At 36.3% G+C, this 24,851-nt stretch overlaps 1 protein-coding gene across 2 annotated transcripts in view; it reads left to right on the top strand.

The window, feature by feature from the left end:
* The first annotated feature begins 7,871 nt into the window (after positions 1-7,871).
* Positions 7,872-24,851, top strand: part of kcnb1 (potassium voltage-gated channel, Shab-related subfamily, member 1) — a 113,671-nt gene continuing 96,691 nt past the window's right edge. Inside the window, exons 1-2 of one of the 2 annotated variants that reach the window (XM_066702681.1) lie at positions 7,872-8,176; positions 8,805-9,473. In XM_066702681.1, the coding sequence (XP_066558778.1) occupies positions 8,904-9,473 (570 nt within the window). In that variant the 5' untranslated portion in view covers positions 7,872-8,176; positions 8,805-8,903. Of the gene's footprint in view, positions 8,177-8,637; positions 9,474-24,851 lie in introns of those variants that run through there. The other variant, XM_066702682.1, reaches the window with a different exon arrangement.

Raw genomic sequence — 24,851 nt, 5'->3', positions numbered from 1 at the left:
ACAGAAGCCACTCCTCAGTAAAAGGCACATGACAGCCTGCCTGGAGTTTGCCAAAAGGCACCTGAAGGACTCTCAGACCATGAGAAACAAAGATTGAACTCTTTGGCCTGAATGGCAAGCGTCATGTCTGGAGGAAACCAGGCACCGCTCATCACCTGGCCAATACCATCCCTACAGTGATGCATGGTGGTGGCAGCATCATGCTGTGGGGATGTTTTACAGCAGCATGAACTGGAAGACTAGTCAGGATCAAGGGAAAGATGAATGCAGCAATGTACAGAGACATCCTTGATGAAAACCTGCTCCAGAGTGCTCTTGACCTCAGACTGGGGTAAAGGTTCATGTTCCAACAGGAATGGCTACAGGACAACTCTGTCAATGTCCTTGAGTGGCCCAGCCAGAGCCCAGACTTGAACCCGATTGAACATCTTGGAGAGATCTGAAAATGGTTGTGCACTGACGCTCCCCATCCAACCTGATGAAGCTTGAGAGATCCTGCAAAGAAGAATGGAAGAAACTGCCCAAAAATAGGTGTGCCAACCTTGTAGCATCGTACTCAAAAAGACTTGAGGCTGTAATTGGTGCCAAAGGTGCTTCAACAAAGTATTCAGCAAAGGCTGTGAATACTTATGTACCACCATTAAATCAAACACGTTTGCTGTTCACCAAAGACTCCCCAAACATATGGAAGAAGGTACTCTGTTCAGATGAGACTAAAATTGAGCTTTTGGCCATCTAGGAAAATGCTATGTCTGGAGCAAACCCAACACCTCTCATCACCCCAAGAACACCATCCACACAGTGAAGCATGGTGGTGGCAGCATCATGCTGTGGGCATGTTTTTCATTGGCAGGGACTGGGAAACTGGTCAGAATTGAAGGAATGAAGGATGGCGCTAAATACAGGGAAATTCTTGAGGAAAACCTGTTTCAGTCTTCCAGAGATTTGAGACTGGGACGGAGGTTCACCTTCCAGCAGGACAATGACCCTATGAGTGTGGTATTGCTGTACACCAGCAGAACCCATCCATCTTGAAGGAGCTGGAGCAGTTTTGCCTTGAAGAATGGGCAAAAATCGCAGTGGCTAGATGTGCCAAGCTTACAGAGAAGTACCCCAAGAGACTTGCAGCTGTAATTGCTGCAAAAGGTGGCTCTACAAAGTATTGACTTTAGGGGGTGAATAGTTATGCACGATCAAGTTTTCTGTTTTTTTGTCTTATTTCTTGTTTGTTTCACAATAAAAAATATTTTGGTGGTAGGCATGTTGTTATAAATCAAATGATACATATCCCCAAAAAATCTATTTTAGTTCCAGGTTGCAAGGCAACAAAATAGGAAAAATGCCACGGTAGGTGAATACTTTCGCAAGGCACTGTACAAGGAGGAAAGGAAAGTACATGGCACCAATGCATACAGGAGTTCAGCTAGTGAGTTGTAGGCCAGTGTTTTGACCCTAAGTGGAGAGGCTACACGTAGAGCAAGAGCTGTGTGACCTGATGGTCAAGACTTGGGGACATCAGGGCTTTATGTGGTTGATGTATGTCGCTATGAATGTGTTGTACATCCTCACTAGAATTAGTTTTTACCAGAATACCGGAAGTAAATGAGCTGTGTTAATAATGACCTAAGCTGTAGTGCCCATTTCAAACTTCTTGAGTCCCTTCTCCTTCCCACACTGCATTCCAACTGGAGATGAAGGAGTCTCTGATCAAGACTTTGTTCCTTAAGCTAAAAGGTCCCCATGCCATGCCATGATGCAGGTTGGAGGTGTTCTTCCACCAGCGCAGGACATTCCAGCAAGTCTAAGAATCAACCAACCTAAGGTGTCAATAGGAGCAGCAGGAGCTGTAGCGAGCCCAGTGCAAATTTGATGGATCTGCAGTATGCCAAATGCCAAAGCAATTATTATAAAAAAAATATTCTTGCAGGCACTTTATTGACTCATGTACTCAATATAGAACAAAAGCAATACAATAGTGTAGGGCATGAAGTCAACACAATGTTACTTCAATAATAAAGGGAACAAGCCAAACTACTACTAATACATGCTACTAGCACTTAGGGCTGTACCAGTGACAGATTGTAAATATGAATATACCGTTAAAGAATTTCCTGTGGATGCAGCTGACACAACCCTGTGGCATGACATATGTACTCACACACCTGAACAGTATGATAGTATGACACTTGGTCCTGCAGGGTGAGTGCAACTGAGTGCAACGCAGCAGTTGTATCACTGGAGTCACCACTGGTCTACCCTGGGTTGGTGTATGAAGGTGTAAAGGCAGCCCAGGCCATCAAATAGTGCTGGCAACTGTTGCTGCTGTGCTGACGTGACCTGCAGAACGTCTGTGCCACAGTTGTCAGTTAAGGAGAAACCGAGTGCAATGAAGAGGTCCTGACCAAGGAGGTTTGCTCCCCTGTGAGTGACGTGGAATGGAATATCTGGCAGAGACTTGGTGCCATATAGCATGGGCTGCTGGAAGGAGCCCAGGATATCCATGCTGGTGTAACCATAACCACTCAGGGTGGTGGATGGGCGCTGTAAAGGCTAGAGAGAAAAAAACTGGTTGCAAGTGTCATACCCCTTGCCAAACATCTTGGCCCCGGTGTCCAGGAACAGGTGAAGACAAACATTGCCAAGATACACCACACACATTTTGAAGCCTGTTTGATTGGAGAGCACAGTGTGAATAGTGGCCGGACCTGTGTGTGATTGTTGGGCAGGAGCAGCTGACTGATTTAATTAATTACAGTTTCTGCAAGTTTGCCCTCGTGCTGGACAGTCAGGTGCTCTGGACTCATGCCTGCAGGATCCACAGTGTCCACAGTACTGTCAAACACGAGCAGATCGCTGCTGCGCTAGCATAACAGGGAGATCAGGGTCTGTGTCGTGGCTCTGACACAGGATGCCCGTTGTGCACTGCAGGGTCAGATGCTATGGCAGCGGCTGTAGCAGCTGTCAGCTTAGTGGCGCATGCAGGGGTAGACTCGGCTTGACAAGCAATTTGAATGGCTTTGGCCAAAGTTAAATCATCAGATTCCAGCAACAGTCTCTCACGCATTTGTACACTGGAAGTTTGTTCAATATGCACATCCCGAGTCATTTAATCATGCAAAGCTTCACATTTACAAGAGTGTGCTAATTCGCACAGTGCAACTGTAAATTGGAGAATGGACTCGGTCACTGGCCTCGCTGTCTGAAATTGAACTGGTGGAGGAGAACACTGAGTGGCGGAGAAATGAGCAGAGACAGCGGCAGCATTTGTGTCAGCCAGTTCTAATATGGCAAATACGCCCTGTTGGGCATCACTTACATCCTCCAGATCGAGGGCAAGGGTTTCAAATGAGGTGATCCAGCGAACCAGTGTCTTGCCTGGTAGAGCCAGGAAAGGAAGACAATGTTATATTGAGAAAGCTAACTCTGACTTTGAAAGCTGACTTGGTTAAAAAGTGAACACATGTTTTATTTAGTATGTCTCATCTCTCTCCAACATCAGTACTCGACATGCCCCTCCATCTCATTCACATATAGCAGCTCACATAACGTATGACATATGCACTCACACACCATGAAAATAAGAACATAACATGTTTAACTAATGATTACAGAGAAATTTAAATTAAAATAAATTGTAAGCATAGGTTAATATAATTCCTTTTATTGCATTCCGATCACCTGTTCCTGATTTTGCCAATAGGGTTTGAAAGTTGTAACTGGTATTTGAAAAACAATACAATTTACAATACAATTTCAATGTATACTGGCAACTTGTTCTCAGTGATCAGAAATATACATAAAAAACATAAAATAGGATTTTTCCAGCAAAGTGAGACTCAAAAGAGTAAAGATACTGAGAGCTTGAAGGGACCCAGAAGCATGGTAACTTTACTCTGAAATACAAAACAAAAAATACATATCTAAAAAACAACAACAGATTGATCTGTCTGACTGTTTATCCATTCTTCTTTCTGTGTAACTACTTCATAGACCGTCTTCAATACAGTACTTGTATGGATAAGGAACCCCCATTTCAGCATTACCACATCTGCATAGTTGTGATTTTTATTAAATTAGAACTATGTGAAATGTATTTATTTATTTATTTAACTTATGATTTTTTGTGTTCTCCGTAGAAGACACAAACTACTGGGAAGAAAAATTGGCATGTATGCCGTACACATAAGAAAACACTAAACAGGTGAGCCTATCTATATTGTTTGGTCTGTCTGTTTCTGTCAACCCAGAAACATTATGTTTTTTGTTGTATTTTCTGTTTGCTGGTATTGATTTGTTTTGTTTTGTTTCTACATAGGTAAAGAAAACTGTAGGGTAGCCTTCTCTGTGACAGTCAATTATTAAATGTGTACAAGAGGCAGAAATCCCCTCTCCCCAAAAAACACACTCCCATGGACACAGCCAGCTGTTTTAGAACACACCACCGAAAGGGTTAAGGAACCACTATGAAAGTGTAGCCGTATTTAAATGCCCATTAAAACCTCCTTAAAAACTGTTGAATTGCACAGGGAGAAAAATACAGAAAATACATCTGTTTCTGTGCAGGCGGACATGCAGACAAAAGATGTGTCCTGATAGTCACAAGTTGTTATTTTGTATTACCTGCAGCCAAACAATTAAGTCAAAGAAAATGTGTTTTATGGAAGATTTCAAAATTCAAAAATAGTAATTGATGTAAAAATATGTTGCTTTGCTGTAAAACAATGATGTATGCTATTGTTAGGTGTTTTGAATTATGCAACTACTCCCTCCTGCCAGACAGGGCATATTTATAAACTGATCCCACCCCCTGTCTCCCCTGGTACCTGACAACTGCAAGCATGTCCTGTAGATCAATCAATTATGATTATGATTGGCCACCACTTTGAAGATGCAGGGATGTGGTACGGGTCTTGTAAACACCTGTGATCGATTGAGGGACTCCAACCTGATGAAACCCTCCAGCAGTTCAGGCATCCAGGCCTGAATGAAATTAAGTGCTGTGCACCTGAAGGTCATCCAGGTAGACCAGGCACTGTTGTTGGGGAACTTTGACCTGCATCTCCTCTCGCAAGTTTTTTTTAATCTCTCCATCAACATTTTAAACTCTACAGACATCCCTTTGTCTTTATCTTGCCACAGCCATGGAATTTCCATCCCTGCTTCACCTTCCTATACTTTTAGTTCAGGTTCCATTGCCCACTTCTGATCACCAAATGTAGCATTTTCATAAGAAGAAGGCACTTAGAGATTTTAATACAGTTTTCTAAGAGTTTTTTGTAACAGGCTACTGTTGGCCCCTGTCTCCTATGGTTTCCGCCACAAGCATGCACTGCACAACAATCAGTTGTGCACATTCACAAGTGGCAGATCCCCTGCGAACAGACAGAACCTCCCAGCTCTTCCAAACCTGCCCAGGGCAAACCCACTATATCCCCTTACAGTACTATGGTCAGGTTGCAACAATATCATGTTTTTATTATACTTATGACACATTATACATTTTTGTAGATTTCTGCCCATTTCTGCCCCACTAACACATAAACCGATGAGCCACCACTGCTTTCACTTCTGTTGTCTGCACCAGAAAGCCAAACTTCACCCTCTCCCTGAGACCACGCAGGACCCACCATTGCTGAAGCTGTCATTGCTGGAATCTGCAGGCAAATTACCTCTGGTCTGGTCCTTGCATGCACTGCTGTACTACACCAGATTTACCAGAACATGTGCATTTGTACATGAGAAGAGGAGAAAACAACACACACACTCAAAGACAGGGATGAAGTCAGAATAGAAAAAGAGAAGCAGCTGTCTTATCATTCTTGTCACTCTATTAATAGTAATTCATGCAAATAAAATAAAAGTTCTCTAAAAAGCATCTATAACATAAAACTTTAAAAAAGCAAGTATGTTTGGCTGTAGTACATAATCTTAGTCCTGATTCTTTGGGGCACAAGTACACTCTTGCTGCATGATATCCAAAGTACTCCGTGGCTCTGCTACTCTGTAGGTGAGCTGTCCTTAAAAAATAAGGTGCCAATAGGAGTAGTGGAATCTTAACAGCTATGTGAAATATGTTTAGAACACCTGAAGCATCAACAGGTGTTCACAGTCAGTGCCAGTAGCCTCAAATGAAAATATGCTCCAAACCCATACAGTAATTAAGTGAATATTAACAGCAATACAGCAACAAATAATGAATAAGTTATAATACAAAAATAATGTGGTAAATACTTTGGACTAAGCCATGATCTGTGAGGCAGATATGTTTGACATTATCTTCTGCTGCTGCACTAATTGAATAAAAAATAGGGCACTTAGCCTGTATTATTGTAAGGAAGTCATACATGTTATATTATGTAAGTAAGTCTATCTGAATGCATGTATGTGTTTTGTATCAATTGTTAGTCACAACTGTTTCAACTATTTCCATAAACATTAAACCAAATACAGTACACTTTCTATACCTGTGCATTAAATGGATAACTTTTCTATATTATCTCAGCATAAATGTCACCGGTGGATTTTTTTATTTTGTGGCAGTATTGTAGTAGTGTGGTTATTCACACCAAATGAAAGGCAATGTTTAATTGTGAGTTGTATCACAGTATCTTTGAATTAAAGTAGCGACTGGGGAGAATAAATGCTATAAATGCTATATATATATATATATATATATATATATATATATATATATAAGCAGAATAATTCAAAACTTCAAACAACCCACCAATATCAATTTCAAAAACGCAGTACACAGAAATGTTATTTGGTCTAAAATGTGCATGTTGGTGAAACCCTAAATATGGAAATAAGAAATGTCCTTGCTTGGGTTAAATTGTTGATCTATTTACTATTTATTCTACTACTACTACTGTCAATACTACTACTACTACTACTACTACTACTACTACTACTACTACTAATAATAATAATAATAATAATAATAATAATAATAATAACATGTTTAAACACAACTGGTATGGTGCTTATGGTATTCGTAACACAGTTTTTTTTATAATCCAGTAACTGAAATTAAAAAGTAATTTCCTTGGTTCGGTCAAGACATGGTTAAAGCACTCATGTCCTGCCTCTAGCCTGTTGGTGGAGCTGCAGCCCTGTCCGCCGCTGCAGAACTAGCTTTCCCATTTTTCTTAACGCAGAAGCAATAAAACCATATAGAGAAAATCTTATAGATTCAGACCAGACTTGTTGATCTCCATTAAAGGGCAGAGGCAGGAAACGAGGACTGACGTATTCTTTTTTCCCCTTTTATTTTCAGAATTATGTATATTTGTTTCACAATTTATGAAATCGAAATTAAAAGCAGACTTTTAAACACGTAGGTCTGTGTTGTAATTACCCAGTGATGTTCAATTATTAAATTACTGATTTATTTATTTTATTATGATCGCTTCTCAAGATTTTTGAATAATCTGTATTTCTACCGAATGAATGCTTAAAAAAGGTACGTACACGTTCCTTTGTATTGCGTTCTTTAATGTTCAACATAAACCCTCTTTCTATGTGACGTATTCGAAGGGACGGATTTCAGCTAGTTACTGTTATAATATTTTGGCTCGTATCCACCACTATTTTCTAACAGAAGTGTTTATTGCTTTCTGCTGAATCAATATATATATCGGGGGAATCTGTCTAAAAATAATGTCAGATGCACTGACACTCAATGCAGGAGAATTTGATTATGCATGGAAGATTATCAACACTAACAGTCATAACATTGATCTCCGCAGTTGAACAAATCTAGGATTGATGATTATTTATCAACAGTTGCTTGATTCAGTGACACTCACGGTTGGCTTTTGTGTATTGCTTTTATCCTTCTAGATACATTGCCTAAAGGTGGAATTGAAGATTTGTTGTGACCTAGAGAAAACAAAAACTCAACGCAGCCACAGCGACCACAGCAAACTCGGTGGATGTCTGCCGCTTTCGCCTGGGAAACAAATGCTTGATTGTGATGCTTAAAACTAAACCCATTTTTTTGAGTTCATGTCTTCAATAGAGAATGGCGTATTTTGCAACCTCGTTTACCCTTAAAAGCAGTTGAATTGTTAAGCATGATCTTAAATTTTTGGTGTGAAAATTGAGATCGGCTGGCAATATTGACAGCATTTGTATCTGTATAGCTGGTGAGCTGTCACTTTTAATGAGAACGGTTAGTATGAAACATAATGTAGCTAATTTCGAGTTACCTAAATTAGTTGCTTCCAGTTGCTTTTGAAGATGTATGTATTTATTTATTGTTGCTCATTTGTATTCTCATTATTGTTTCCAGGGGGGGGTTCCCTGCCAGTGTGAGTTCTCAAACAAAACTGCTTATATTGGTGTTAGCTGTGTTATTATCGCTTTACTGGAGCTCAGTCCGAGAAGCCCTTAGAAAGGCAAGGAACCGTCTGGCTCTTTCTGCAAGGAGATGAGCGACGGCGCTTAATGTAATTGGAGAAGTTCAATGATTTCAGCACTGAGAGGAAAGGACAGCACACAACGGAACTGATTGTTTTCAACGGGAAAGAGCGTTTTCGTTTCCAGTCAGGGAGGGAGGTGGCAGTTTCAGCACTACACCCGGTGGCCAGCTCTCACAGTGTGCAACCCCCACCCCACCCCAGCCAGGAGAAATCTGCTGTGGTTCTTAGAGCAGATTAAATGATCTATTTGCTCCTGTGATTAGTGGATAAACCACCTGACATTGCCTGTGAAATGTTCTTTCCCAGTTTTGTAGGTCATCTACGTTTGGTCTCCATTTTAGTAGCACTGATTGTGTTTTTTGTCTTTCTTTCTCCTAGGCAGCTGCAAGAATGGATGTAAACATGGGCACATTTAGACATTGACTTGTAACGATCTCCACAGTGTGAATCTAAAAGCGGCCGGCATTATTAGAAGCAATGGAGAAAACAGGCTTGAATAAATCCGGCTCTCGATCGACTACCTCGTTGCCTCCGGAGCCCGTGGAAATCATAAGGAGCAAAGCATGCTTTCGGAGAGTGAGGCTCAACGTTGGCGGTTTGCCCCACGAAGTTCTGTGGAGAACGTTGGACAGGTTGCCCCGCACTCGCCTGGGCAAACTACGAGACTGCAACACACACGACTCTATCATGGAGATATGCGATGACTACAGTTTGGAGGATAATGAGTACTTTTTTGACCGACACCCCGGGGCATTTACTTCAATTTTGAATTTTTACCGCACAGGCAAATTGCACATGATGGAGGAAATGTGCGCTCTGTCCTTCAGCCAAGAACTGGACTACTGGGGTATCGACGAAATCTATCTAGAGTCTTGCTGTCAAGCTAGGTATCACCAGAAAAAGGAGCAAATGAACGAGGAGCTGAAACGAGAGGCCGAGACTTTAAGGGAAAGAGAGGGCGAGGAATTTGATAACACATGTTGTGCAGACAAGAGAAAGAAACTTTGGGATCTTCTAGAAAAACCAAGTTCCTCGGTGGCAGCTAAGGTAATTATTCTGTTGCATTTTTAAGAGTTGTGCTATGTATTGGCGATTTAAATGGGTTCCAATTGTTATCTGCTGTTGATTTCTAAAGAATTACGTTTAAGTGACCATTATTGGATTGCGCATTTGGCAACAGTTACTCTGAACTTCATGTAACCCAAACAGTTTTATCGCAGGTCATGCAAGGTATTGGCTTCTTGCCCACACGTCTTATCCAGCATTACAAAATGACCATTCTGAAAAGCCTTACTCTGCGATTCTCCTTGGGTAACACATTTTAGTAGTTCCTTTCTTTCTTTTTCACATTGAAAACTCGTCGCACATGGTGATTAAGGTTGCTAGATTAAATGATCGCAATTTATTTTAGACTCTTACCAATCTTTGTTAATGCAACTAAAATAAGGGGTTTGATTTTATGTTAAATTGGAAGTTGAAACATTTTAATTATCTTTACTGACATTTGGCTACTGTTATTTGCTTCTCAGAGTGCTAATATGTTTTGTTTGTTTTGTTTTTGTTGTTTGTTCAACATTCAGGCTTCTCTAGTATTATTTTACATTTTAAACAGCACGTAGTAATAGAAGATGTACACGTGAATCTTAGAAATGTTAGTGGTATAACTGATCATTTAAAAAATAATACATGCCTTAAAGTATGTATATACAGTATTTATTCTATTGTGTCCTTAACTTTGGTATTTTTTTAATATGACTGTGTGTGTGTGTGTGTGTGTGTGTGTGTGTGTTAATCTGTCTTGGATTTACTTATTTGTAGAAGTATTTTCACAGTCGAGGACACTTTTAATTTCACTTTTAATTAAGATGAGACCTCAATAATAGCTAACAGCAATATTAATGGGGTGATTTTTTTGTTTTACTTTTTATTTGTATTTTTATTACATGAGTCAAATATTTATGTAAATAGTAGCTATTGTCTTCAGTATTTACTGAAATGAGAAAATGCACCAGTGAACCCTTCCAATTCGTATACTGTAACATTACTGTCATTATGTGAATTGTCAGAACTATCAGCAGGTCCACACATTGAGTTTGTTGATGATCCAGACATCTTAAGGTAGGCAGGCAGACGAACAAAATGGATGTTGCACGTAGCACTTCGCTGGGAAAGCATTGTCATTATGTGGATTGTTCTGACTTTATTTGGTGAAATTATTCACTACTATTCCATATAATTGAGGCGGTTTGGCAGTCATTTCTCCTTTTATTTTGTTTCAGTGTATTTATTATCTTGGAAAATGAATCAGAAATTATCAGTATATTTCCATTTAGCAAATACAGACATCGATTTCTCCCTGTCCCTGGTTTGAGCAAAAGTCTATTCATTTTCACATAGTAGCATAGTTAACAGGTTAGTTAACAGGAAAATAGGGTTTGTACTTTGTATATAGGTCATGAGTTATGTTGAAATGTTAATGTAATGGATCCTATTGTTTAAATGTTTTATATGTGACTTGCTACTTAATTAAATAACTTAGATTTGACCACTAATTAATTGATACATATGGATGCAATACAATAAAGAAGCTGCCTGAGTTTTAATGCTGCTCTCCTTTGTTCTGCTGGTTCATTCATATTTTACCTTTTGGACCTGTTTACGTTTTTCCATTTTATTGAATTGGAGTTGACCACCAAATACAATTTCTTGAAAATCTGAGGAGCATATGTAACCCCTTCATATACAGGAGCCTCCAGAGACTAGCAAATGGACTTTCCATAACAATGACACTTCTAAATATACATTCAAATAAATTACTAAATGGGTCAGGGTGCATTAAATCAGTGTTCTTGACTGGCCATCATAATATCCAGACCTCAACCAAATAGAAAGTATGAACTGATCAAAGCACAAGCTATACAACCTGGAGTAGATGAATAGGTTCTGTATGGAGTAGTATGTTTCCCGAGAAGCTGCTGAACCTTAGGAAAACCTTAGGAAAAATATATAATATTTATATAGTCTGTGGTGTTATGTAGCACAGTGGAGGTGATAACATTTGATAGGTGTCAGTTTGGAGAGATCCATTATAAGATTTTCATGTACAATAGGAAGAGATGAGTTTTAAGGAACTGGTGGAAGATGATTTTTATTGAGCAAAAGAGTACCTTATATTTTGAATTAATTAAGCAATGATTACATCATTCACATGGTCTTTACATTTTTACGTGACAACATTTCACTCCCTTGACTGTTTTTTTTAATAGGATATACAGTATACAGCAATTAGATAGAAAAATGTATTAAATGTACAGATGGTATCTTTGAATTTCCATGCATATCTCACAAATAAACATTTTTTATTTGATTAAGTGACTGTTTCCATTGTCACTTACCTAGTTAACCTGCCTTAACACCTATATACCTAGAACCAAACACATTTAGAAATGCATCCTAACACCACATCCTGTCTGGTTTTGACACCTTTTCAGCTGCCTGCTTTGCTAACATCTGCTAAGGGTCTTTCATCATGTTATTCTCATAAACAAATTGTGCCTAAAACATTTATATATTTAGATTTTACATGTGTAGCACATAGAGGTGTGTAGCAATCACCCTAAGCAGATGTGTAGTTAGAAAACCTTTCGTTAAACACACATCCCTTTTCCAGAATTATAGAATTGCATTACCCATTTTCTATATTGACTGATACAGGATATGTATGTCCTTTACTATAGTATACGTGTTCTCATGTTCTGGTGTATTGAACAAGTGTATGCAACACTCCAAGTTACAATAATAAGGGCTAAATAATGTTTTTGTGTTATTCATCTTGTATCTTTTTCTTTGATGATTTTTTTTTTTTTTCTGACACTCAAAGGTATTTAAATAGGAGACTAGGTTTCTTGAGATAAAAGTTTTCTATTGTATAAATAGATTGTATAAATGCTTTTGTGAGCAAACAAGAGTTTATCTTAATTTTTTTCTTTTTATGTAGGGGAACATACACTGCATAGAAATAAGTTTTTTAACTAATATTTCTATTATGTAACTGCCAACCAGTGTTTATACATGTAATAATCATGTGGTTGAAAGTATTTATTTTGTTGAATCAGTCAGTTTTGTAAAAATAAAAAATCTAGGAGAAGGATCTTTTTGTTTCCCTTTCTCAAGTTAGTTTTGATTCTTTTAAAAAGTGTGTGTGTGCTTTTCTTTTTTCATTGATCACCTCATCCTGTGGTACTGTGCTAGGGCCTGAGGAGAATTTGTTAGGCTCTACATTAAGTAAATAAAATATATTAAACCAGTTCTGTTCATTCTGTTCATTGCTGGGTTGAATGTTCTGTTGATCTGATCATATTTTTTCAGAAGTTCTGGGTTATTAGTATAAAAAACATTTTTTGATTTTCTGGTGTTGCTTCCATTGAGAATATGTATAACACTATTAAAATTAAAATAACTCTTGAAGTATAACCGATTTAGATAATAGCACACAAAATCCTGAGAATTATCTGAAATAAACTGTACCATAACTGACCTTGAAATTTGGCATCTATTTAAGTTATTTTAGCTTTGTGCAAAATGTACCTTTGAAGGTGACCAAAGTTCCTGGTGATCACTACTGGTACTTCATGGCCAAAAATGGTCATTGTTAAAAATAAACATTTTAAGTGAACAGAGAACAAAGAAGAATTATAAATCTGTAATTAAATAACACAAGCTTATATTTTTTACTTTAATGGGGGAGAAGGAATCTTTTGAGATTGGAGACAAAATCCACTTGTTGTCTGGTAACACTTGTTTAATCTGAGGGTCACCAATCCAATCTTTGAGCTGTTGCAGGCATCACAATATTTTCAAACATGTTTGATTTTATTGGTACAAAATCTGTAATACTCTTGTAGTGTGAGAAGTGCAATGACAAGTTTTCAGACATGTGATCAGCAATAGCCAATGAGAGTTCATTGGGAAACCAGGTGGAAGCTGGCGTAGCAGAAACAAACAACAACATGGCTTTCTGACAAGGGGTCCCACCACCCCCAACAGGAAATCAAATTCCTCTAAGGCCATCCCAGCAGTGAACCCCAACCTGTCACACATCTATTGTGTGTGTGTGTGTTGTGTGTGTGTGATGTTTCAGAATCAGAGAATGATTTCTAGACATTTTTAATGGTGTTATAGCCACAACAACAGCACAAATACCACCCATCATTTTGTTTTCGCCAGACAGTGTGGTAGAATCCAGAGCCCTCACGACCAAGTGAAGAATTGTGTGTGCCACTTTGTCTAGTGTGCGCACTGCTTTGCTGGCAAGACAGAAATCTACAGGAAAGACGGTTGTTTAATGTGAGAGACTCAGCAATGTTAGGATTATGAAAGTCTTCTATAGTGTATTCACGGCATTCTTAGGGCGGCCCTAGCCACCTGAAAATTTGTCCTGCTTTTTCTAAATATCCCATTCACAGTTGAGGTTTTAGGAAGCCTAAGTACGGTCACATACATAGCTGAAAAGGAGGCCTAAAGTTGTGACAAAATGCATGTCAGGAATGAAAATAATGATCAAACCAAACAAACCAATTACACACTACATTAGGTGTATGCTACGGATTTATATATTAGATTATTAATATTAAACTAATCGCTTCTATATTGTCTTTGAAAGTACTTTTAACCCTTTTCAGCCGACACTTTCTAATATAATTTTAAAATACATGAAGACAAAACAGGTTCCTAGTATGAACATTTAGTAGGATGTCTACATTACATTGCATTATTTATCAATATTTACAATCTGAAATGTGTATAACATACATTTATACACACACAAACATATATATTTTATAATATAGTATGTCAAAAGTATCGGTGTGATTGATGCTATTTTCAGGGTGGGAGTTTGATATGTGTCCCATGTAATCCAGCAGCTGTGGTGGGTTGATCTCTGGTCAGTATTTCTGAGAGTTCATGGAAAAACTTGCAAGTTTTTCTCTGGGCTCCACTTTGTTTGTTGTGGTCCACAGTTTTTTAAAAGGCTGATCTTAGCATTTTTATTTTCCTTTTAATTGATGCCCATCGAATAAAGCTGCACAGTTAAATCCTTATGGATAGCAGCCTTCCATATACTTCCATCCATTTCTTTTTTTAGCTTCAATCCAAATTGTAAACAGGGCTTTAATTTCTGCTTCTTCACAGATAAAACCAACATTTCAATTGTACTACAGGTGTGCTTAGCAATGCTAGCCTTGCTCTGTTTGGCCCTCGATTCTGTAGGGCAGGGGTCCCCAACAGTTAGATCGGGAGCTACCAGTTGATCGTGGGACCTCTTTGAGAGGCTTGCCAAACGATTTATAAAATACAAGCAAAATAATGCCCCTCCCCCAAACCTGGGAGAAAATACCGTCCGAACACCCAACCCCCCTGGAACCGGGGACAAAGTATCGTCAGCCCCCCGAGATCGCTCGCGGAGATCCTTGTACAAAGTAGCTCTCATGATAAAAAAGGTTGGGGAACCCTTGAGTTATGTCACGCACTGACACATTTAGGGCGACCCAAGACCGGTTGTGTTCACATATACTTATGAGATGACCCTAGGTTTGTATTTAGGACTAGGGCTGGGATTAAATAAAAAATTTGACCATCCCACTAATAGAGAACTACAGAACTGTACTCAGTTGTGGCTTCATTTTTAGTAAGATGCCACTTTACAGCTTTGTAATTTGCTATTAGCGGGTGGGTCAAAGTTTTGATTTAATCTGGCCCAGGTTGCATACAAAGTAGGTTTAATTTGCATCCAAAAGCTATTCTAATTCCCCCCCTCCCCCCGACCCAGGGCCACCTTAAGTGTGAACGGGGTCTTTGAGAAGTAAATTGATACTTATTGTCTTTCTTTTGACCCACAGAAGGAAATATTTTGCTATTTATTTTAGACTATGTTCTACACCATATGAGGTGGCAGATAAAAAATCAATACACAGACTACTCTTTTATGCATATGCAATACTATTGCTCAAGAGATCTTTTTAAATCAATACAAAACAAATGGTATCAGTGTACACTAATTTACAATCAGTGGCTTGTTAACTCTCAAAAATGTCCTACATGTTTTCTTTTTATTCCAGCTATGTTAACCAATTTAAAATCTAGAGCAGAATGTGTTTTCAGTGTTAAAATGTGATTCTTTCCATTGTTGATACTGTACTTGGAATTTTACACCCATATTTTGATTGATTGTTTTATTTATTTGTTTATTTGTATGGGCAATTCACTGGTTAGGTCAGTTATGTGATGGATGATTATAAGACATTCCACTGTAATAATATATTAAATAATAAACCTGTATAATGAATACTGTTCTATTTAAAATAATGTACTTTTTATTGTATTTATTAATAGCAAAAGAAGTCATACAAATGTTTCATTTAGCAGTTTGGTATAATTAATCTCACAACACAAAGCATAATTAATGCTTTAGCAGCACTCATGAGAGGTGTATAGCTCTATAACCCTACATCTCTGCTAACTTTCAACCATTTTTATCTGCAATAGCTGGGTTTGACATTTTCATTAGCTACATTATATACTATATTATATAATTATAATAAACAATATAACTATTCATAACTTGCTATATTATTCACCTTTAATAACATGCCACCCCTCAAATGACATTTAGGAAACAATAAATAATACCACACATGCCATTTACAAATCACAGCTTTATAATGTAACAATTCCCCTATTAGGATAACATACTATGTTCACCCTTTGACAGGTAAGCAGTGAAGATGAAATTAAACAGTTAAAATATTCCTATCAAACCTAGATTCAAGTCTTTATCTTCCCTGTAATAGTCACTGTGACTTACACAAGCCATGTGCTTACCACATCATAGCAGAAATGTATCTACACCAATAACTCAAATAACAAAATAACAAAATCTTGAGTTCAGAATGCACAGTATAGTTAAATGCATTAACAGGTGCATTTCTCTGTATAACCTGATTACATTTTAAAGAGTATCCTTTAAATTCATTTTTTTGTTTGTATATGTGATTCATCAACAGATCTGCATGACTTAATTGAGAAATGGACATGGATTTCCTAATTCATGCTTAAAACGCAGGAAGACAAATACATATAAAAACGAATGTCAATACAATTGCATATATTACATAATATTTATGCTTCAGTAGTTAAGAAGAACAGTAGAGGTGAATATTACTATATCAATGTTTATAAATAAACATGTTTGTAATCTTTCCCATACCTGTATATGCTACTTACTGCAAATAATTGTTTTGGAATATATTAAGTGAAATGTAAAAATAGTTCAGTTTGCCTTTTTGCGACCATGTTGTTAAATCATTGCAAATTTACAGCTCTTAAGAATTTAAACCAATCTTTAATGTTCTTAAATTATATGGAAAACCATGTATTTCTATTTGATACAAAGATATATAAATCTGTGTAAATAATGTAAAATGCTAAATGAATGTAACTTGTATAAAACTCTACTTGTATTTTAATTTAAAGACAAATATGTATATATTCAAAACAACCTATACAGTAGTAACATTACAGTCTGTAATGTTGCCATAACATTATATCTGACAGAATCAATTACTAACATTTTGTGTTTCATAGCAATAAAGTCATGTCTGCCATTACCAACAATAATAAGCTTACAGCACCAATCTGAAATATTGTGAAAGTGCTGTTTGTTATCAGGGAACTGTGTAATTGCTTAGGAATATATTTTTTCTAGTGTTAACTGCTGTAGCTATTCACATGTGACTGTAATCGAGCTGAGTTTGTAGGTTGATTAAGATTATTTGTGAACCCTGGTGGTGCAGATATTTTGACCCAGTTAAATGTCCCTTGCATCTAGTGCTACTTATACTACAGTACAGAGTTGGACTGCAGGCAGGCAGATAGATAGCAATAAGTTAAAGACTAAGAAACTTTCACAAATCAACTATTCTTTGAACCTCATTTAAATACAAGTTTAACACTCATTTGGGACATGTGACATAAATATTTTGGAACCTAAGATGATATATAAATACATGATAAATACATTATTATAATATATATATATATATATATATATATATATATATATATATATATATATATATATATATATATATATACTCTTTAAAGTGTTGGTGTAGAATATTAATTTTGAGACTGGGAATTACTCCAGACAATGTTTTGTTATCTCTTTCCATATCCTTTGTGACTGTGGTGGCCTAACCAGACAAAAGTATTCCATATAAGGTGCATTATTGTAGTGTAAGTCACCCTGGATAAGGGCGTCTGTCAAGAAATAATAATTAAAAAAAAAAAATATATATATATATATATATATATATATATATATATATATATATATATATAATAAAATAATAATAATAATAATAATAATAATAATAATAATAATAATAATAATAATAGTGCATAATTTAACATAGGTTAGAATAGGTATTAGGTGTAATATTTCTTAAAAAGCTATATTTATCACTGAAATCAGTATAGAAAATGTATGTGTTAAACAAAAACATGACATGTAATAAACTGAAAGCTTATTGAGTTCTGTTCTTGTAAAGCAGTACTACTGAGAGTGAACAAGACTGACAGGTTGCCAGTGATGCATCACTCTTTAAGTGGCCTATGTATGGGACTAATTGTTTGGTATTGAAGCATTTTTTTATATTAATATGTTCTGTAGAGTAAGGCAGAATAATCATGATAGTGTATATAGAAGTATCTCAACTTCTATAGTTTCTCAACTGTTATTTTTAAGTTATACATCCATGATTTGGTCAATGTAACCAATATATTGTGTAACATATTAACATATATAGAACCTAACACATCAGTATTAAATTTGCAATTGAAGCAGTAATGTAGGAATATACATTAATATCAATCCAGTACACAGATCTATAACTAGGTTTTTGTTTATTTTATGTTGTACGTCCTAGAAGCAAAAGGAAATGATACATACATTTTTATGTGGAAAGTTATATGCAATCTAATTTCTACACCATAAATAAGCGAGCGTTCTGTAGTTCAGCTTTGATGTTGAATAATAATAATTACCATCATCATCATTGCTAAAATCAAATTCATGATTAGTATCAGGCTAATTTAATAATATTTTAGTGCATTCATTAGTTTTTAAAATTGAACTATTTTATCTTGTATACCCTCTTTATTTGTTATCAGCAATTTTCAACAACTCAAACTTACTGCCTTTACTTGTACCAGCACAGGATGGATGTGGGCAACTAACATGCATCCTTCAATTCACAATGCAAAACTACAGCACAAGTAATAGAGCTATAGCCTCACAGGCAGTGTAGCTCTCCCAAAATAACACTAGACATACAGGTTTAGGCTTACCAAGTAAATCAGGTAGGTTGATATTATACAAAAAGCCAAGAAAGCTCTGTCCAACTCAAGCCCCTGCAGCCCTTGTGGAGTTGAGACAATTGTAACCAGCCAACTAAATGTCCCATTCACAGTCAGTTATCATTCAGGCCAGTACGGACCAGCCCTGTCTGTACTCTAAGTGGAGGCTTTTAGCATTTGAGCCACTCAAAATGTAATTTAAACTAATGCATGGTTTATAATGAAAGAGCTTGGGCAGTGAGTATCAATAATTGTATCTGACTACTATTGCAACAGGAAATACACACTTTGGGTCAATGCCACTCAGATTCCCTAGACAATACTAATCAAATAGGCAGAAACATGTGATACCAAAATTAACAGATCATCAGTTATTAATATTATTTTATTTTTATATTTTCTATCCTGAATGTCATGGGAAAATAATAAAAAATATCTTAAAAGCTGCTTATTTTAAAAATAGAAACATTAGGACCAACATCAAACTATTTATTTCGGGTTGAATATACATTTATTTTTCTGGATGTCAGATATAAAATTAAACTAAAAAGGTTTTTATTTCTCATGCTGTTAAGGGTTTGGATGTATTCAGTCAAAATTATCAACAAACCCAGTGTCTGTGTTCATGAGTATTTTAAAGCCTGTTTCTAAGTCTTTAGATTTGAAGACTTAGGTTTACTTCTAAGATTTAGAATAAATTGTCCCTATTGTCCCTATTTGTCATCTATATATGTGTACTTTTCCTCCTCTTTCCTCCTAAAGCTAAAAATTACTGCTGTGATACTTTGCATCTCCAAATAATTCAATGGGATAATCTCATCTTAAACATGAGATACAATAGTTTATAATGATTTAAATCATTCACACTGGGGAAAAAAGTCCCAAATGGAAATGTCCAACAAACCATATCCTTTAGAGATTTTCTGATGAAAACAATGAGTTGAATTGCATTTTGTGTGTGTGTAATTGGATCCAATTTGTTTTCCTTTTTTGAAGTTTGTTACAATTTTTTTTTTTTAAATTAACTTTAAGGTAGTGTGGATCATTGGGAACAGGGGCAAAGTGTGTGGCCAAGTCTCTCCACAATCTAAAGGATATGAGGTTTGTTGGACCTTTGCAGCTGGGATGACGTGGGTTGGGAGACATTACCTTATATTGGTCAGCACCTTGGTCAGAACAAAAAAGCATTACAGTGCACAAAATATTTGTGTTTTTGTTTAAGAATATATATATATATATATATATATATATATATATATATATATATATATATACTTTTTTAACATTACTATAAAGTAGGAATCTAAATGTAATGTGCACTTTACAAATGCGCTTTGCTTCATGTCAAGACAGGGGACGGTGTTTGGGGGTGTTTATTATTTATGAATGGTAGAAGGGAAAATATAAAAGTGCAAGACATGACTTTGTGAAAACTTTGGTTGAAAACATTGTACAGATGCCTGTTGCTGTCATACTGAAAGTTCAGCTTTGTGGCAGCAAAGAAGTTTGTAATGTTATAGTTGTACTTTGTTTGCATTTGAATCACACCCTGAGCTTCAGGAAAATTATTACTTTTTTCCCTTTATTGTCAAACTGGGTGCAGGATGATACGTTAATTCCCATTAAAATAAATCAGTAAGTCAAGTATTGGTTATTTCCCCAGTAATTCTAGTGTAGAATCTTTTTTTATTTTTACTTTATTTAAACATTTTACCTAAAAACATTTGGTTTTTGTAGGCCTGGTCTGTTAAAATTAATGTATCTTGTTCAGCAAATTAGTAAGTGGCATGGTCTGGCTTTTTGAGTTGTGTTTACCCTGGTTATGTTTGTGTTAATTTACTAAAATAACTTGTTTTGGAGATTAGTGTAATAACAAAAAGAGACTCTACAACTTCTTAACCTTCCAGAACTGTAACATTAGTGAACAGTACCAGAGCATATGAGTGTAATTATGTGTTTTTTTGTACAGTACATGATCTGTGTAATCTTACGATCAGTTAAAGAGACTTAATTGATATATGAATATATACATGTATTGGGCTCTTCATCAGGTAGAATATATTGCAAAAGAGATTTTGTAGGTTTTAGTTTTCATTATTTATTAATGTATGTATTTATTTATTGACAGACGCCCTTATCCTAGGTGATTTACAGGCTACTTCCATGTTATGTATCACTAAATTATGTATCAGAAATGTAGTTATTTACAGATAGAAAATTGTAGGTAATAAATGTATGTATTTACCGGTAGTTGTGGTATATCCTGACATAGTGAAATGGTTTGAGGTAAAGACATATTTTGGCTTGTTCATATCTTCTCTCATTGCTTTCGCCCTGCAGCCATGTCTGCAACCTTTCTTCATAACTCCGAACCCACATCGTTGTGCTCTTTGTCTACCTGATTATATTTGTAGCTTACAGCAATCTTTAGTTTCATTTCTGTCTGACTGTTCCCAGCTTGACCTTTGGCTGAGTAATGTATTAAAGTTTTAATTATGTGGAAACAAAAGAATATGTGTCCCCTGACACATTTAAACTTTCTTACACCTGATTTTGTAAACCACCTTCAAAAATGTTATTTTGTTCTTATGAACATAAGCACAGAACACAAATTGCAAATGGGAGGAAGACCCATTATGAATCACAGGAACTGTTTTCTTATGATCCCAAGAGTTTGCTTGAATAACCTGCCAGGGTAGTTTAGTGCAGAATGCCACAACTCTCTTTGTGAGTGCCTCCTGGTTGAATTAATGCTTTTAAAATCAGTTTGTATTTGTGTCCCCAGGTCCACATATTATTGTTTATCTTGAATAGGTCCTCTGGTTTGACATGGTCGATACCTTTAATTATTTTCAATATCTGAATCAAGTCCCCACCTAAGCATCTCTGTTCCAGGTTAAAAATATTAAATTATTTTAATCTCTGCAAATTCGACATTCCCTTCAAAGCCAGAATCTGGTTGCCCTCCTTTGAACTGCCACTTGAGCTGTGATGTCTTTCTTGCAGTGAATGTGGTAACTAGAAATTAACTCTACATTCTAGATAGGGGGCCGGATTACAGTGCATCCAGAAAGTATTCACAGTGCTTCACTTTTTCCACATTTTGTTATGTTACAGCCTTATTCCAAAATGGATTAAATTAATTATTTTCCTAAAAATTCTACAAACAGGGAATGCAAATGTATATTATTACATTTCATTATGTGTTTTTAGAATGCTTAATTATACCTCATGACAACTATATTCAGAAACCACTACTGAATATTGCTTTGGTGATCAAAACAACATCTGATTTGTGAAAAGTATACCAAAAGATGAGTTTTAACGCTTTCTAGTTTAAGGGGTGTGACTTCACCATAACAGGCTAATGTATACAATAACTAAGCTCTGTTATATAACGGGATACCTGGATCTTTCCTTTTCCTTTGAGTGTAAAGACTCTTTTTTTGACATCAGCTTTCAATCAGTGTTCATGTGGTATAGCATCATCTGTAAGGTTGCCACAGTCTGCTTCACAGATTAGCAGAACTACACAAGATTGTGATTTATACATTAGACACGTTGGAGAGGAAAACAGAAACTCCTATGAGATAACAGGCTGTTATAGGAGACAGTAAATCTCTGGGGGTCCATAGCTTAAGGCCTAGGCCTAATTGTGGCCTGTCCTCCAGGCAATGTAATAGAAATAGTCAGCATGAACATCAGAAAATTCGAGTATATTGCTGCTGTCTGTGATCGTCCCACTGTCTGGCCTCCTTGGGGATGCCTCGTCTGCTCTATGGGGGGAGGTGCCTCGTCTGCCCTCACGGGGGAAGTACCTTGACTGTGGCTGGATGACAGGAAGAGAGATTGTGATTGAGCTTACTGATAGTGAGATAAGAGTGCACTGTGCATAACATGTCCATAACATTGGCAGCACTACAGGTAATGGGGATTAGGAAAACAGATTGAAAAAGTGATTCTTCAGCCATGATTAGAGGTTCCTTTAAATAGTGGGGAGGGCAGTACTTTAAATGCTATTAGGACAACTTTAAAATCTATACTATAGTGAACTGGGAGCCAGTGATGTGTTCATGTTTTGTAATGTTAGTAAAATCCTTGCAGCAGTGTTTTGAATGAACTAAAATTTAGAAATAACCCTATTTGTGCTACCTGAAATAATGGCATTACAATAATCCAATCTAGATGTAACAAAATGTGTGTATTAATGTCTCAGTGTCATTCATTGAAAGCTATGACCTTAATTTAGCATACATTCTGAATGTGTGACTCAAAGGAGGTCTGGGTCGTAGATGTCACCCAATTTCCACACCATCTCCTTACAGGTGAAGTTAAAGTTGTTATTATTCAGTCCTGTCAGTACAATGGTGAACATTTCAAGACATTCATTTCAGACAGGTAGAACAGTGGGCCGGATTAAATCAAAACTTTGACCCACCCGCTAATAGCAAACTACAAACCTGTTCATCGTAGCAGTTACATTTCTGATTAGAAGAAAGTGGCATCTTACTAAAAATGAAGATCTGTAGTTTTCTATTAGCGGGTGGGTCAAAGTTTTGATTTAATCCAGACCAGTATTTGTATAGCTATGGATAAATATAGTTGTGTGTCGAATGCCCAGCTATGAACTATTTTCTAATTCTGCCATTTGTGAACACATCTGTTTCCATAGGTACCATTTTTCATATAGCTCCTTGTTCTAATGGACTAATTTAATATATACATATCATTAAATTTGAACTTACATTCTAGTGTGCATGTGAAGACCCCTGTGGTGGCTGAAAGTTGATCCTGATCAAATGTAAGTGTAAAAACGCCTAAGGTGTATCTAAACAGTACATAAATAAAAGCTGTGGTTCTCTCATGTACATGTTGCTAGTGATTGAACACTCATTTTGGTGAAAAATGCAGTAGTTTAAGTGGACTATTTTAGATGACAGTACAGATCATATTTTACTTTTAATTTTGTAATTCAGGATATTTCAAAATTAAAATAGCCTCATACTTCTGGAATATTAAATGTGGTTTTATTAAAAGTTATGATGATACAGAGAGTAAAACTACAGATAACGTTTTCGTTTGGAATAGCTTAGAGAAGCAAGTTTGTATGTATTACATTGATTTAGCAGTTTAATTCACAAACACATTAAAATGTCATTCATTGTTCATATTGAAAGGGCACATATATAATTCAAATACAGATTACCTACATGTGTTTAATTAAACTCTAGATGTTGACCTGATGCGTGTTTTCTCTTCCTTAATTGATGGGGAGGAAACATTAAAAATAAGCTGCTCTCAAACACAGATTTCAGATCATTTATTTTTTAGTGCCAATGAATATTTCATTTTACATTAAGAAAGCTTCACTTGGCATCCATGTTTTAAGGTGATATCAAGATATATCTATAGTTCAGTCTGTCATCTCTTGCCTTTGCCAGTTGAATCATCATAACCAACTCAATATATTCAAGGAGACGAAGGTCCACATAAGAGTATATTAATCTATCATGTTTGTTTCATGAACATGCTTTTCATAAATACCTCAGAAGGTTAAAGCAAGTTCCGTATTTTTTCTTTAGCAACCCAAAAACGTTTAATATGACTTGTTTATGTCATAAAATGATTTGTTGTGGGAAAAAGATTTGTTAAAGAGAAAATAAACTAGAATGTAGTGTGCTTTTTGGCATGTTTCATATATACAACTGTCACTGTAACAGTCATGCTCAGCTTTATTAATTAGTAACAAATAAATATATCAATAAGCTTCCAATGTTAGCGAGTACATGCTGGAAATATGATGTCAATGGCAATCATAATGGCTATCAACTTAATACTAATGCTAAAAAAGCACCAGAATGAATCCCAATGAAAAATTACTTAAATGAAGACCACATAAATCAAGGAAAGATTAAATAAAAGGTGTCCTAGTGTGACCTGGAAAAAAGACACTACATCAAAACAAGAGGAAATATCTTGGGAAGTCTTTCTTCCAGTGGTGGATCGATA

The sequence above is a fragment of the Amia ocellicauda genome, chromosome 4 (assembly GCF_036373705.1).
Source record: "Amia ocellicauda isolate fAmiCal2 chromosome 4, fAmiCal2.hap1, whole genome shotgun sequence".
In the NCBI taxonomy this organism is placed as follows: domain Eukaryota; kingdom Metazoa; phylum Chordata; class Actinopteri; order Amiiformes; family Amiidae; genus Amia; species Amia ocellicauda.
This window is presented reverse-complemented; position numbering and strand designations above follow the sequence as displayed.